General features: G+C 42.4%; 2 protein-coding genes across 3 annotated transcripts; both read right to left on the bottom strand.

Moving 5' to 3' along the window:
* Window positions 1–4,225: 4,225 nt before the first annotated feature.
* LOC109942964 (lysine-rich arabinogalactan protein 19-like) lies at window positions 4,226–5,977 on the bottom strand. Its single transcript, XM_020545567.3, has 3 exons — window positions 5,852–5,977; window positions 5,658–5,750; window positions 4,226–5,231 (listed from the first exon to the last, which is right to left on the bottom strand). Exons 2-3 carry the CDS (start codon window positions 5,662–5,664, stop codon window positions 4,528–4,530), a joined length of 711 nt encoding a protein of 236 aa, XP_020401156.2. The 5' UTR covers window positions 5,665–5,750; window positions 5,852–5,977; the 3' UTR covers window positions 4,226–4,527.
* A 49-nt stretch (window positions 5,978–6,026) lies between these two features.
* Window positions 6,027–14,664, bottom strand: LOC100280673 (heat shock protein binding protein). Of its 2 annotated transcripts, none has more exons than XM_020545031.3 (11): window positions 13,930–14,664; window positions 12,094–12,434; window positions 11,087–11,155; window positions 10,874–10,976; window positions 10,120–10,208; window positions 9,686–9,797; window positions 8,601–8,654; window positions 8,458–8,506; window positions 7,319–7,419; window positions 7,092–7,207; window positions 6,027–6,655 (listed from the first exon to the last, which is right to left on the bottom strand). In XM_020545031.3, exons 1-11 carry the CDS (start codon window positions 14,308–14,310, stop codon window positions 6,328–6,330), a joined length of 1,743 nt encoding a protein of 580 aa, XP_020400620.1. In that variant the 5' UTR covers window positions 14,311–14,664; the 3' UTR covers window positions 6,027–6,327.
* Between the last annotated feature and the right edge of the window lie 1,744 nt (window positions 14,665–16,408).

Raw genomic sequence — 16,408 nt, 5'->3', positions numbered from 1 at the left:
TCGCGTGCTTCCGTAGCTCCTTATTTTGTTGATAAGGGTCTTGAGCCGGTTGTATGTTTGAGTTGGCTCCTCGCCCCTTATCATTGCGAACCGTCCAAGTTCGCCCTCCACCAACTCCATCTTGGTGAGTAAGGTGACATCATTCCCCTCATGAGAGATCTTGAGGGTGTCCCAGATCTGCTTGGCATTGTCCAAGCCGCTCACCTTATGGTACTCGTCCCTGCACAAAGAGGCTAGCAACACAGTAGTAGCTTGTGCATTTTTATGAATCTGTTCATTAATAAACATGGGACTATCCGTACTATCAAAGTGCATTCCACTTTCTACAATCTCCCATATGCTAGGATGGAGAGAGAACAAGTGACTACGCATTTTGTGACTCCAAAATCTGTAGTCCTCTCCATCAAAATGAGGAGGTTTACCAAGTGGAATAGATAATAAATGAGCATTAGTACTTTGAGGAATACGAGAGTAATCAAAAGAAAAGTTCGAATTGACCGGTTTCTTTCTCTCGTATTCGTTGTGGTCGTCGTCCTTTTGGGAGGAAGTAGACTCATCGTTGTCATAGTAGACGATCTCCTTGATGCGTCTTGTCTTCTTCTTCTTCCCATCTTTGCATCTGTGGCCCGAGCCCGAGTCGTTGGACTTGTCATCCCTTGGCTCGTTGACGAAGGACTCCTTCTCCTTGTTGTTGATCACGATTCCCTTCTCTTTGGGATCCATCTCTTCGGGCGGTTAGTCCCTTTGTGAAGAGAACGGCTCTGATACCAATTGAGAGCACCTAGAGGGGGGTGAATAGGTGATCCTGTGAAACTTAAACTTATAGCCACAAAAACTTATTAAGTGTTAGCACAATAATCACCAAGTGGTTAGAGAGAAGGTCTTGCACAATACGATAATCACAAAGAATTCAACACAGAGAAGACACAGTGATTTATCCCGTGGTTCGGCCAAGTACAAAACTTGCCTACTCCACGTTGTGGCGTCCCAACGGACGAGAGTTGCACTCAACTCCTCTCAAGTGATCCAATGATCAACTCGAATACCACAGTGTTATGCTTTTCTTTTCAATATCCCGTTTGCGAGGAATCTCCACAACTTGGAGCCTTTCGCCCTTACACTTTTGATGTTCACAAAGAATCACGGAGTAAGGAAGGGAAGCAACACACACAAATCCACAGCAAAATGCGCACACACACGGCCAAGAATCGAGCTCAAAAGACTATCTCAAAGTTCTCACTAGAACGGAGCTCGAATCACTGAAAATGACAAACGAATGCGCAAAGACTGAGTGTGGATGATCAAGAATGCTCTAAGGTTGCTTGGTGTTCTCCTCCATGCGCCTAGGGGTCCCATTTATAGCCCCAAGGCAGCTAGGAGCCGTTGAGAACAAATCTGGAAGGCCATCCTTGCCTTCTGTCGTCGGGCGCACCGGACAGTCCGGTGCACACCGGACACTGTCCGGTGCCCGATTCCCTTCCTTAAATGGCGAAGCCGACCGTTGCAGATGCGGGAGCCGTTGGCGCACCGGACATGTCCGGTGCACACCGGACAGTCCGGTGCCCCCTTCCGACCGTTGGCTCGGCCACGTGTCCCGCGCAGATCGCGCGGCCGACCGTTGGCCCGGCCGATCGTTGGTTCACCGGACAGTCTGGTGCACACCGGACAGTCCGGTGAATTTTAGCCGTACGCCGTCGGCGAATTCCCGAGAGCGGCCACTTCGCTCGAGGCAACCTGGCGCACCGGACACTGTCTGGTGCACCACCGGACAGTCCGGTGTCCCAGACCGAAACAGCCTTTTGGCTGTACACAGCCAACCCTTCTCTTTTCTATTCTTCCTGTTTCTGATACTTAGACAAGTATATTAGTACACAAAACCAATGTACTAAGACATAGAAACATACCTTTGCTCTTGATTTGCACTTTGTCCATTTATGGGCATAGATTCACATTTAAGCACTTGTGTTGACACTCAATCACCAAAATACTTAGAAATGGCCCAAGGGCACATTTCCCTTTCACTAATATGCACGGTGATTGTTGTAAACAGATAGCATTCTAATATAAAATAATACACACCAATATAACGATAACTTGTAATATTGTCAAGTCTTCATGGAAACATTTACAATGTATATGAATGTATGTAAAATTTGAATATGGTACAAATTTAATTCCAAGCAAGAGCAAGTTGTGTGGCTAGTGCATCACGAAACATGTCCATAGTTGGTGCATTAGGCATAGTCGTAAAGCCATCGAAGCCTATTGCAAATTTGCTATATCTTTCTGGGATCGTTGGAACATAATCCGGATCACGATCAAATTGAGCGAAGTCCAAGTCTTCTATCCTATGCTCTCGTATGAAATTATGAAGGACCATCGTAGCAACAACAATCATTTTTTGCTTGTACATGGAGTACGGAGGCATGTTGTATAAAATTTGCCACTTCATTTTTAGTACTCCGAATGATCTCTCGATGACATTACGTATGGACGAATGAACACGATTGAATTTTTCTTTAGGAGTTCTTGGTTCCATACCTCTATGCCATTCAGGCATGTGATATCTTTCACCTTTGTATGGTGCTAAGTAACCAGGACGGTTAGGATATCCTGCATCGACAACATAGTACTTTCCTACAAGCGAAAAGGATGAAACAAGTTCTTATAATTGTATATTGATATTGCAAATTAAGGAAAAACATTTAAGACGCATTACCTCTTGGTGGGTGTGGAAAGAATTTTTCATCAACTTTTATTGCACTGTATAAGACACTTGTGTCATGCATAGATCCTGGCTGCCCCGTCGACACATAAGTAAAGTGCATGTCGAAGTCACATACAGCCAAAACATTTTGCGTGGGTATTCCTGATTTTCCAATATATCTTACTTGGTCATCTGGTGGAAGACATACCCGAATATGCGTACCATCAAGTGCACCAATACAATCCTTAAAGTGTGGGTAAGCCTTTCTGTCGTCTCTTATTCTCATGTGAACTTCTGGAAAATTTGAATTTTTTGGCATTAGGAAATCTTTTCCCATAGCCATTATAGCATTGAGGACCTCTTTAAATTTTCTACTAATTGTTTCACCTGAATGCTTGAACCGATTTTGACTTCTTCTATTAATTAGACTCATTGCCACCACAGATGAATAAGAAAATGGCTACGCTCTCATATGTGCTCACATGCAACGAAGCTTGTAAGCCGTACCTTTGCACCAATATATCATGGAGGTCCATAAATATCTCTGTGCACATACGAAGCTGTGAATGACATTCACCCGGAGTGTTTAGTGTCTCGTTCAACCATCCCATCCACTCAATGTTGATGTTCTAATTGGATTCTTGTCGACGTACATGTCAATATAAGTTGTAGGAATCTGTGTTCCTACCAAACAAATATGCATAAAAACCTCGGTATCCTCGTCAGTATCCGTAGAGATGTCATCTTCATGTAACTGCAATTTACAAAAACAAAGTTATAGTACTCCATCATATCTTTCATGTCAAGGGAAAATAGTATCCTGAAAACATTAATGTGCTGCGTATTGAGGCACTGGAGCTGTCAAAGTCACAAGTGGCAGATTTGGAACAGAAGGTTGCCTCCCAGGATGCTGATAACTTGAAGGACAAATACAGGCAATGCGTATTTGTTTGGAGCTGAATCTGAACTCTCTCAATCAGCTTGAAGCACAAATACAGGCAATGCGTGCAGCTGAAGAGTTGGAGCTGAATCTGAACTCTCTCAATCAGCTTGAAGCACAAATACAGGCAATGCGTGCAGCTGAAGAGGCACTCAACCTAGAGCTAAAAGAAGCTGAGGCAAGTGTCAAAGCTGCTGAGAAGAAAGGCTCAGACCTTGAGCAACAACTCAGTGAGATTGAGAATAAATTAGTCGCATCAAGTGAAGAAATAGTGTTGCTGAAAGAGCGTATTCAGTTTAGCAAAGAAGTCAAGGAGCTGACTGATAAATGTTCAGAGCATCAAGAACAAGCGCATTCAGTTCAGTAAATAAGTCTGGAGCTGGAAGATCTGCTTCACACATCAAAGACTCATGCTGAAGGTGCATACTCTCGGACACAGGAGCTGGAGCAGGAGCTGAACATCACATATGAAAAGCTCAAGGGGGTTGAAGAAGAACTTGAGCAGTACATAAGCAAGGCTTCGTAGCTCTCTGATGATCTAGAAGCTTATCAGACAAAAGCAGCTAGTGTTTCTATGAAAACAAACAGAGCATGCACTACAGTTCTCTACAAGAAGCTCAAAGCTCTCTTTCTATGAAAGATAAGGAGCTGGCTGAAGCAACAGAGTCGCTGAAGGAGCTGGGTTCTGATCTTGAAACCTCAAAAAAGAGGATTAAAGAAATTGAAGCTGAATTGGATTCATCAGCAGATATGCTTCGTAAACTTGAAGAGCTGAAGGATGAAAGAAGCTTGCATGCTGCACAGGAGGCGAAGAGGCCTTCAGAACTTGATAAGATGCTGGAACTGGCACAGTCAAACATGAAAGAAATGGAAAAACATATTAGCAGTCTTCAAGAGGAGGTAAAGGGTCATCAAGATAAGGCCACATCACCTTATTACAGTTTAGCAAATGCAAAGCCCATACAGACAACACTTTGTGAGCAAACTGAAACTGGACATAACTCGAATAGTATAGTATATTACAAAAGATTATTCTAATACATAAAAGTGCCCCTCCGCCTAATCCCCGCGGTAGCGGCTGAGTGCCCCATGGCGGAGGTGCCGCGACCAAGCCCCGCGGCGGCGACGCCTCGGCCAGGACCCGCGGGGGTGGCTGCAGAGGCGCCATGACCAAGCACCACGGCGGCGATGCCTCGGCCAGGATACGCGGGGTCGGGTGCGGAGGCGCCGTGACCAAGCTCCGCGGCAGCGACGCCTCGGCCAGGACCCGCGGGGGCGGCGGCGGAGGCGCCACGACCAAGCCCAGCGGCGGCGACGCCTCGACCAGGATACGCGGGGTCGGATGCAGTGGCGCCGCGACCAAGCTCCGCGGCGGCGATGCCTTGGCCAGGATCCGCGGGGGCGGCTGCGGAGGCGCCGCGACCAAGCCCAGCAGCGGCTCGGCCAGGATCCGCGGGGGCGGCTGCGTGGCCCGTAGATGTGGCGCCCCGGCCATGCCCGGCGGTGGTGAAGCCCGCCCCAATGGGTACTCCTCACTGGAAGAGCTCGCGATCCATCTCCTCGGTGCAGAACGCAGGGACATTTCTAGCCATGACGAAACAGGGAAGCAACCGTGAAAAGAAAAAAGATACGAGAGGAGAGATAAGGGAAAAAAATAGGATGAGAGATAAATAGATGCGAAGGGTTACAACGTGTAAATAGTGGCATGGTGGGTAATTTTTCTATAACTTCATGAGGTAGTATAAAAAGTTGTTTTTGAAACACCATTTGAGGAGCTTCGAAAATTTTATGAAATTGGCCTCCAATTTCAAATTTTTTTAAATCTAGAGCTCGTGAAGTTTGATCTGTTTGGATAGAAGAATCTACTATAAACCTGAAATTTTTGAAACGAAACTCTTCCAAACAGCCCTAAGTTTCATGCATGGTTTGGCATACTGAACGTTCGGCATTTTTATTAATTAGTTGCTTCGAATTCCATCGATCGAGCAAGTCGTCAAAGCAGGGACCAACCGAGCATGAAAGTAGCTGTTCCCTCGATCGTCCTTCACTGTTGCTTCTTGGCATGGTTGTTGTGCTGCCTCAGGAGCAACGAACCGGTGGTACCTGTAGCATGCACAGATCATACGAGTTCAATTATTGCTTTAATAGCCCGGTGCTTTCAGATTCAATCATGGTGGTGTTCTGGTTCTATAACCTAAACTTACCCGATTTGCAATGTGGCCTCACAATCCATACTCCATATAGCAGCAGCTGGTGGTTCAGCATTTGGTGGCATACATGTATGAAAGTTAACAAGGTATGTGTTGTATCCACGTTTACCATCCAAAAATCCATGCCCCATTCCTCGCTCAATAAAAACAAAAAACAAAAACGCCGATGGTAACCCAACCCCATGAGCTAGACATTTTAGCATCAGTAAAAAGAAATTACAATCCTAATACATGTTGAAAAAAAAAGTAATTGTATCGTACGAACAAACTATGGCACCATTTTAGCTCACCCGATAATACACTGAGAAAATAAGCACAACAAGCACGATCGATATTACAGGACGATGGTCCTTGGTAACATAACTCGTTTTTATATGTCAGCATTATCTTTGCCATCTGCCGACCAGGATGTAATAACTGGACATTAATCATCGATTAGACCAAGCTCCAGGAGTATCTTTCCACACAGCTCACAGGAAGTTCCGCTGAACAGCACCAGATGCGAAACGGGAAGATAATCCTTGCGACATGTTCTCTGCGTCTAAGGCCACATTCTGGCGCCCAGCAGACAGATCCTTCTCCCGGTCCCATGGCTTCCATGGGTGGCTTCCCTCCCATTCCTCTTTCTCCTGCTGCTTTTGCTTCTTTTTCTCCTTTTTACTCTCTCGGTGCTTCTGCACAAGGGACACTGATCGTTTGGAGGTGTTGTATTTATCTACGATTGAAGCATCCGGGTTCTTGCTCTTCACGTCGTCGCCTTCTGCAATTGCCTTTGTCTTATTGTAGGCTTCTAGATAGCTGCAAGAGAGCGTAATCCATTAGCACATGTACATTTGGTGTTGTTTAAAGATGCAATGGGGACAACACGTAGTACAAATGGAAATGTCAGTAATATGCGCACATGTTTTATTATTTTGGTGGCCTGGGAAGTACGGAAATTTAGGAGTGCTTGTGTGTTTGAGGGAGCTTCCGCTAATATTCAAAGTCTTCTGCGCAAGGTCGCTGATGAATGCAGGCTATGCAGCTCTTGGTGCCTTTTTCTGATTGGCAGTCTGATCCCCTTGGTCATGTTCTTTAGTCAGTACAGTAGCACATGGTTTGCAGAGAACCGGGTTTGTGTGGCGCATGTTTTGGATAGGGCTGTTTTCTCCTTGTTATTGTACTCTTTTTCTCTATTGGTGAAATGACACGCCTGCGTAGTTCGATAAAAATCCCTTGTTTTCAGTAAGCATACCTTTGTTGTGCTTTTTGTGCTCTATCAAGAGGGGTATCAGTCCAGACACTTGTGTCTCCACGTCCTTCTTTACCATTCATACTAAATGATGTAGTTGAATGCATTGGCACTCCTGCCTGTGACAAGTAAAAAAAAATTACATACATGTAAGATATCACAATAAAGTAAGCATACTTTGGTGGGTTGTAGATAAAACAATTACACAAGTAAATATTTCTATCATTTACTTTTCTCTCAGGTGGCAATGTGGTCATCCATTCATCTCTCGTAGGTCTCTGTGACTCTTTTGGACCTGCTAAAAGTTCATCATCACCTGCGAGTGATACACCTGAAAGCAAAGAGAGAGTATGACAAACTTTGAACAAAAATAATCAACGAAATCACGTCCATCAAATCTGGGAGCACAAGCAGACAGAGAAAAATGAAAAAAGAGGTTACAACATCTTATAGTAGTTAAAGTGTATTAGTGCACAGGGCTAAAGGCCCTCAATCACTGCAAGTGTGTGAAATTTGCTTTATCTTATAATTCAAGCTTTATGGAGAAGCGAGAGGCCCATCCAACAGTGTTTGATTTGGAAGCTAGTATGTAATCATAGACAAAAAAATATCATTTTTTACTATGATAGTTAATTTAACAATGTTGCATTGTTTGCCTAAGCAATATTCTGGATAGGAATACATAGGTTTGATTAGACCATCTCCTGGTATCCTGTGTTTTCTCAAGGATTTTCTGGTTTCAGCTGCTGAGGACTTTCGACCTTCAAAGGCTTGCCCCTCAACTTGGTTTGTCCTCCTTCATGAGCGGGTGGGAAGAAGCCTCTTCTTTGGTCAGAGGTCTGGTTAGAAAGGGGCTCAATTCTCTGCTTGCTTTGGGGGCCTACATTATTTGGAACCACCGCAACAAATGTGTCTTTGATAACTGGAATCCTAATGTGTCTTTAGCCATTAGGATGGCTCTGGAGGAAAGATAGATGCGGGAAATGGCTGAGGCTAAAGATCTTTCCTATCTGTCTGCCCCCTGCTTGAGGTTTAGCCTCGGAGGGAGTTTAGACCAGTAGTAGTTTGTTGTCTCAGATGGATTATTTTGGTTTTCTGGTTTTTCGGCCTCCGTAAGAAAGTCTGTCCTATTGTACATGGTCTCCTTAGACCCCTTTTTCCTTCTTAATATAATGAGGCGCAGTTCTCCTGCGTTTTTCGAAAAAAAAATACATAGCAGGCAGTTAGATCTTCGTCATATAAAGTACAGCTGCAGATTGAAATTTGTACCCCCAAAAAATGTTGCTGGTTGCTACACGCTACAGTACATAGCATCAAATTATATCTAAGTTTATTTTGGAATTTTGCTCTTGATATGGCATTAGTTTACCTTGTATTCGTCTCCATTCCGCAGCCTCACGCATTGCTTTAAGCTCAACCTAAAAAGTAGAAAAATGGGATAAACAGCATAGATATACTTATCTGTTCCAGTCTGATCAATCAATAAGCAATAGATATACAACAGAAGTTTACCTCAAATTGTTCCATCTCCTCTTTCTTTTTTATCTTCTCGTCTATTGCACCTCTCTGCAATGAAGAAAATGCCAGAAACAAAAAAAATTAAGGGGGTGTTTGGAAGCAAAGTATTTTTGCAGTTTTGAGATAAAACCATGGTATTGAAGAATATTATGATATTTTTTGCTAAGAGATGTTTGGCTACCATGGGAAAAAACCCTGTTTTGAATATCATGGTTTACAGGTTTAGTAGTTACCATGGTATTTTTGGAGTATTTAAAACACCACTCCAACCCAAAGTTTTTGTCTATGACTAGCTTCTAGTACATGTATACTAAATACCATGGTTTGAGATACTTTGTCTCCAAACAAGTATTTGTTGGAGTGATATAAAAAATACTACGGTTGTATCATGACATTTTAAAACCATGATTTTGAAATACTTTGCTTACAAACACGCCCTAAGCTGCAGTGCTGCACTAAAGGGAGTGTTGTGGACTCGTTTGTGGGACGCCAATACCGGCACCGTCCCAAGCGTCCGTCCAGCCCAAGCTTGGCTAAGGCTGGGTTAATTAGGACTTAGGAAAGAGAATTAGAGGGCAGATTTTAGGAGATATGATTGAATAATTGTTGGAGAGTGCTCCTAATCTATAAAGGGGCACTTTAGGATTGTAATCAAGTATCAAAGAAGGAAATAAACCTCCCTGTGTCAGGGTGAGGTTTCCCCTTCGACGGTGCCATTAGGAGATTCAGCAGTTGTCACCAGCGAAGAGCCCACCGCCGTTCTTCCTCGCTACCTGCTCCCCTCGAGTTCCCAGTCCCTGCTGACCTTGCACTCGCCCCTCCGCTCGCCACGACGGTCACGCCATATGATAAATAGAGGGGGAGAACATTGAATTTTGCTAGTCAAAGACAAACTATGCTGGAACCTTCATGAAATGTTTTTATCTCTTCAATAGTATCTTCTTTAATGGCCACAGTTTAAGTGTACTATTTTCTCCAAATAAGACAAATGTAATAGTAGTCCTGTACTTGGCAAAATTTGGCAAATGAACTTTGATAGAAATATGAACCTAGTTTCAGTGTGTGGAAAACTCACGCACCTTATCAGGGTCTTGTAAGTCTTTGAAGGCATTATTTAATTTCACGAATGCCTCTTGTGCGGAAGGATGTGGACATTTGTCCGGGTGCACTAAAAGAGACAACTTCCAATACCTACAGTATAAAAGAGGAGGATTAGTCACTTAAGAAGAAAACAGAAAAGAAAAAACATAACTAATGTGGCACTATGTGACAGGTTTATGACATAGATAACAAAATGGAGCCACTTTCTTCATGGGCACTTGTAGGTTGCAAGACCTGTAGAAGCCTAAAAGGTACTGCTACAAATTTTCACTATTTGTGTCAACAATAGTCCCAACAACCTACAGAACAAATACTACATGAACTATTCTATTATCTTCACAGTACGATTTGAGGTAACATTTAATTATCAAAATAAATTAGCTGTGAAAAAGAAGAGCATAAAAATCACCACCTTTTCTTCATGTTATCAGTTGACATCTTCCAATTTACCCCCAAAACCTCATAAGGTGAATTTGTGTCAGCTGCCAATATTCTAGTAACCTACCAAAAAACATCCAAAGAAAGGTCAGCAAATTGACTGGAACATATTAAATCAAAAACAGATATTTGACTGAAAAGGAAAATAAGAATTCAGAAAATAATCATGATGTCCATTAAATGTTTATTGGAAGTGGCAGACAAACTTTGTGTTCTAATCAAATGAGTGCTCCCAAAGGATCTGGAAATTGATTAGAACGTCGATTGCAGTTATACAAGCAAAGTGAATGACACATATTACTCTGTAATTTGTACCAAAGATCAAATATTAAAATATATGATACCGTCCAGAATAACAAATTAACCCCAGAGCTGAGACTAGCTGATTGCACGGTAAATAAGATAATCACATAGCAAGGATCAATGGGGAAACAAAATACTGTTGTTAGCACAAAATCAATTATAGGATTATTGATGACAGACAAGGTGGACAGCTACATACACAACTGCTGTAAAAGTTGCAAACAGTAAAGATAACTCGAGAAAAAGTGCACAGCAAAAGCATGCAGTGCATGAAGCAAGAAGTAAAATGGACCCAATCATGAAACCGTTGATTTGACTCCAAAGTCCTAACAGTGGATGAACTTTATAAATTATAATAACATAGGTACTTGGTACTGCATTGCTCAAAAACTATTAATGATGAAATATCATTACTGACAATGTACCTCTTCAAATCGCTCAGCTTCATTTGCAGATGCAGCTTCAGCAACTACGGCAGGCGGTGGAGGGCCTATGAGCAAATCATCATTGGCTTCCAGTTCAGCATCCCTGGTTGGGAACATTAAATAAATGGAATTTTGCCTAAGCAACCAGATTTTGGCACATGAATCTAGGCTAAACAGATCAGACTGAAAACAAGAATAACTCATTACCGGCACCTAAGAGCCTCTGTCATTTCAGCTGCTGCAGCCAATAATTCACGAGATGGCATTGCAGGACCAATTATCCTGCACAGAGAAAAACATTAGATTGGATAACAAGCTGGGCATCCATTGACCGTCTCTAGTCATTGCCCTAGATCCCCATCCCTAGACATCACATAAACATATGCTGTACTCCACATCTCCCTTGTGGCAGCACCCCACCTCCCCTTTTCTCTGTTTCTCCATGTTCCATGCTAGGGCCAAGCGCTGCCTAGCCTTGATCTCCATACCGCCCCATGCTAGGGCCAAGCGTCACCAAGTCTTGATCTCCCTTGTCTCGCGCGATAGCGCCATTAAGCTACTGTAGGCTACATCAGATCCGAGCCTGCTCATGATAAGCAGTCCTGACACTGGACACCATGACCTTCATGCTTCCAAGCATCATGTGAAAACTGTGGCAGCCATAGCCATATCAGTGAGCCTCATAGTGCTCAACGAGGTCTATATGCTCCCATGATTGAATCAAGTTGCGTTTGTAGGTTGCTTGTGATTGAGGTTGAGCTCACGTGAATTGTGAGTTGCTGTGAGTTCTTCGATGAGTTCTGCACATGCAGCGTAGTCAAAGTATACTACTGCTGTATTTTCTCTCGACATAACTAGTCTAGGTTCTAATATTCTTGATTAGTAGGTTTGAGTGTTTGACATTGTGCTGTCTAGTGTGGCTGTGTGTTTCTGGAATGCTCATTTCCTTCTCAAATTTGCTACCTGACACAACATGATTCTATTTTGTCTGGAATGTGAGATACTCTGGCGTTATAGTAAAGCAGTCATTAACATTCAGTAATTAAAAAACTTGTATTGTTGTTAGCCTAAAGTAACTGAATGAAGGACACATCTGATGCAACTATTTAACCGAACAAGTATATGGCCAAGAATACTTCTACCATATTTACAGGTATCAGGTATGCAATGAAATTTATCAGGAATACTGCAGCAAACAAATCATGACACCCATGTGTTACCTTCTTTTAGGAGGTTCCTCTTCCACATCAACAATTTTTGGCTCTTCGGAAACAATATAATCTTTATCTTTATTTTGCACATCAAAGTTAGCCTGTTGTAGTGCTTCTCTATTTGGTGACACTGGCTTTCCACTTTTGTTGTCTGCAAGTTTGGAACTTGCTAATAGTAATGATCCAACAATATCAAGCGTAGGAACATTTTTTGAAGGCAACAAGTAAGCCCCACTTGCACTTTCTTTCAATCTCAGAGATCGGAAAAGTTTCTTCAAGCGCTTCACCAATAGTTTGTCAGAAATTCCAGAAATATCAATGCTTTCACCACTGTCTATAATTTGGAGAAGCTGAAAGTTCACATGTCAATGTCATGAGCTATCATGTGGTACAAATAAATAGATTAAATATATTCAAGAAATATAATATTACAGCACAAACACACTGCAGATTTAATATTCTATTTTCAGTGGCATATTAAAAACTGAAGAGTGGTCATGTACCCAATACTTTTAGACAGCCACCATAGTCCATAGAATACAAATAAGTATGAAGATAATAGCTAGAATAATGTTTCACACTGTTAGTGTTAGTGTTAGATATCTTATAAATGTTTGTATTTCCCCGTTGTATAAGGGTTTTTGTGCATATTAGCATGCCAACTGCTGGTTGAAATGGCATGGTTGAAATAACTCTGCAGTGAAAGTTAGTAACAAATTATACATCCACATTGATTTCAGGATTCACAAGTTGAATTAACTCAGCCCACATACATGATTCAAAAGTACCAGTTGTAATTGTCAATATTATTCATTATCATTATATCTTTCAGATTGAACATTACACCATGTGTTTCAGTTCTTGATTATAAGTGCATAAAAAATACAAAACAAAAAATATAGTCTTAGGAAGGTTTCCGTGAAATGGACAAGGAAACTAGGAGCTGAAAAAATAGCTTCTCCTGATTCACTTCTCATAAAGAATCACTTTTGATGTATAGTTTTATCTCAAAGAATCCAAGAGAATCATTTCTCAGACTATTTGCAATACAAGAAAAAAGTTAGGATGATTGTATGGCATATCAAGAAGCTTCTATGGCACTTTGTGTGTGTCTGTTTCAGCTTAAATGCAGATTATGTCCGCCAGAAACTGTTGCGGACTGTAAAACACCCAGGTTTTCATCCCAGTTCTATGAGAATCGCTTTGGTGAAAATCGTCCAAAATCAACGTGAACATACAAATGACCTAGTCGTCGCGATTGAAGGAATCCGTCACTTTCTAGATCATAAACCTTATGGACCCCTCTTCTTCCGCACGTAATCCCCACGATACACAAATTGTCTCCACAACTAGATTCTCATAAAAGCTCGTCAGAAAAAAAAAGTTGAACCAAACACTTTGTATGGAACAAGGAATCATTTCAGACTCGCTGCATTTCCCTTTACTGAAACAACCTACTATCATTCATCTTATAGCTACTGCAGGCTTCCACATAGAAAATACCAGAGACTGAACATAATTACAAATCATCGCCTTCACATGTAGGGGTGGTAATTGTTCGTGATCCAAATGGTTCTTCACAAAATGTTAAGGCCCTAAATAAATTTTAGTTCAAAAATGAATATAAATAGAGCCCGATCCGATCCTTAAATCTTATAGTGTAAAATTTAGAGACCATTGTCACACCTATTCACATGTAGTATATGTGGATTGTCTATGAATGCGTATGAAGTAACTGTGTTTTACAGATTTTCTAGCACTGCAATTGTGGAAGTTCAGGCATGGACCGTTGTTGAACTTTTCGAAACTACAACTCTTGGTTAAAAAAAAGTTAAGAAACCCTACCTGGCGAAGCTCTTCGGCTATGGCCGGCAATTCGATGAGTATATCTCGGACGATCTCCCGCGCCTCCTCCGCCCTATCCTCCTCCGACGATTGGGAGTCGGAGGACCTGCCACCATCCCCACCGTGCCGCTTTCTCTCCTGGCCCCGTCTTCTCCGCCGCCGGCGGTCCTCGTCGCGGGATCTCCGCGACCGGTCGCTTTTCTTGCGGCTGTGGCGGTGCGATGAGGATGATCTATTCCGCTTACTGCTGCGGCTCCGTCGCTCAGGGCTACTGCTCGGAGAGGATGGGGAGTCGAAGGAATCGGAATCCGACGAGGAGGGGGAGGCGTCGCGGGATCTCTTGCGGCTCCGGCGCCTAGTCTGTTCCCCGTCTCTTCCCATCTCCTGTTTTCTCAGTGAGGAGCTTGGGATGCTAGGGGAGGGGAAGTGCACGACAGCACGAGTCTGAGCTTCGAGTTGGGACAAAATGGTGGGAGTGCGTGCAGCGAGCAGGACGCCCCGCGGCGGTGGCTATAGGGCTCTCCCCTCACTTCCTCGCCTCCGCCTGCGACTCTGATGCCGCCGCTCTTCCAGGCGCGCGACTACCTCGCGCCGGCGCCACCTCGTCGTCCTGCTCCTCCGGTGGCGAGGGGACGGGGCCGCACCTCGCGCTGCGTCGCGGGCTCACAGGGGGAAAAATTGCTATTTTGCCGGTCTCAAATTTAGCGCTATGCCATCCAGACATCCAGTGTCTATGGTATATGTGATCATCTATGTCTATAATTTATAGATCTGATATCAAATTGATAAAACTCATAAATCATAATAACAAAATTGTGTTCATATATTTGTAGCGTGATATATAATTGATAACATTAAATTATATTTATTTAATTTCAACCATAATTAGATATTACACTAGAAAGTAATATCGATCTAATCAAACTTATTACCGTCGGTAATCGAGCGTGAATTATTATCGTTGTCATTTACGTTACATTTCATTAACTAAATAAATAAATAATACATAAATTGATTTAAAAACATAAATGTAACTATTAAAACGTTTCACCTAGAGATGCTAATGGATCATGATTTTAATATTTTTTTCACAAGTTATGACCATCAAATAATTTTAGTTTAAAAATAAATAAAAATAATCTGGTTCTAATCTGATTTGATCATTAAGTTTTATGGGGCAACTGCAAAACTACCCTCTTTTCGGCCCTCAATTCTGAAAATAGACTTGTTTTTTAGACTTTACAAAATCAGACCACCTTTTTGAATCTGAAGCTGTCATTTGTCCCTACTATGTTAACATGCACCAACCGTGTTAAATCATTAGTCCAAAAGACCTCAATGCCCTTTGCAAAATTGTCCCTAATTTTACTGTAGTATTGTCGTATTGACCCCATTTTCATAAGCAGCAAATTTATTCTTTTTTCTTTTTTCAATAAATAGATTTATGCATACATGTAAATGAACTATTTCTATTCAAATATGGACAGAATTATCAAGTAATTTTTAAAAAAAATTGACAGTCGATTGTATTTTGAGAATATAGCCTTAAAAATTGTCAAAATACAATTGAAATGCTATATTTTTTTAAAAAAATACTCCAGAATTATGTCCACATTTGAATTGAAATAATTCATTTTACATGTGTGCATAAATCTATGGGGACATATCTGGTGCACATAGAAGACTGGTACACATGATGCACATATTAAATCATCATCACTCATTTTAGATCTAACGTCTCTAGTTGATTATTCAATTTACAAATAACACCTTCCACCACTACACACCACCACGTAGAAGGGTGTCCTTAGTAAAATGTACCAAACAACTAGAGACGTTAGATCTAAAATGAGTGGTGATGATTTAATATGTGCACTATGTGCATCAATGTTCCATGTGCACCAGATATGTTGTCTAAATCTATACTACTTATTAAGGCAGTAAGGGGTAGACTGTCATTCCCTGTTCTGCCTTTCCGATTCCCACAGTCCATTCTCATTCCCAGCCCATTCCTCGCACCACACACAAAAAAATTGCAGCTAAGAGGATTCGAACCCTGGCCATGCTGCTTATAGTGTACAGCCTCAAACCAACACGCTACGCACGCCTTTTGACTTATATCAATGTTTTTTTCTTCACTTTCTTCCGCTCTCGCGTCCAGCCTCCAGTACTCCTCTCCTCACGCCACATACCTTACCTCGACGGTCTCCTCTCAGGCTCTCATGCGACACGGGAGGCCAAAGAAACCACCCGAACCAGCTCCACGATCTCTATGTTCTGCCAGCTAGAGGTGTCATGGATGGAGATAAATGCGGAGGTCCGAGCACGCGCAGATGAGGGAGATGACATCAGCGTGATTCAATCTGTGAAGAGGAGGGATAATAACGAGGTGGAGCTCCGACAAGGTGTAGATTGCCGATGCCCACTCCGACGAGGTGGAGATTGTCGACGCCCACGCCATCGAGGTGGAGCTGCGCCG

The sequence above is a fragment of the Zea mays genome, chromosome 10 (genome assembly GCF_902167145.1).
Source record: "Zea mays cultivar B73 chromosome 10, Zm-B73-REFERENCE-NAM-5.0, whole genome shotgun sequence".
Lineage (NCBI taxonomy): Eukaryota > Viridiplantae > Streptophyta > Magnoliopsida > Poales > Poaceae > Zea > Zea mays.
The sequence above is the reverse complement of the archived record's forward strand: the minus strand, read 5'-3'. Positions and strand labels throughout refer to the sequence as shown.

What these genes read in the sequence shown, in the direction of transcription:
- LOC100280673 (XM_020545031.3), bottom strand. Translation starts at nt 14,310, where the DNA reads ATGGGAAGAGACGGGGAACAGACTAGGCGCCGGAGCCGCAAGAGATCC. An exon ending in AGGAGATGGAACAATTTGAG is followed by an intron (nt 8,507 to 8,600) that starts GTAAACTTCTGT and finishes TCTACTTTTTAG; the next exon opens with GTTGAGCTTAAAGCAATGCG. An exon ending in GGAATGGAGACGAATACAAG is followed by an intron (nt 7,420 to 8,457) that starts GTAAACTAATGC and finishes CTTTGCTTTCAG; the next exon opens with GTGTATCACTCGCAGGTGAT.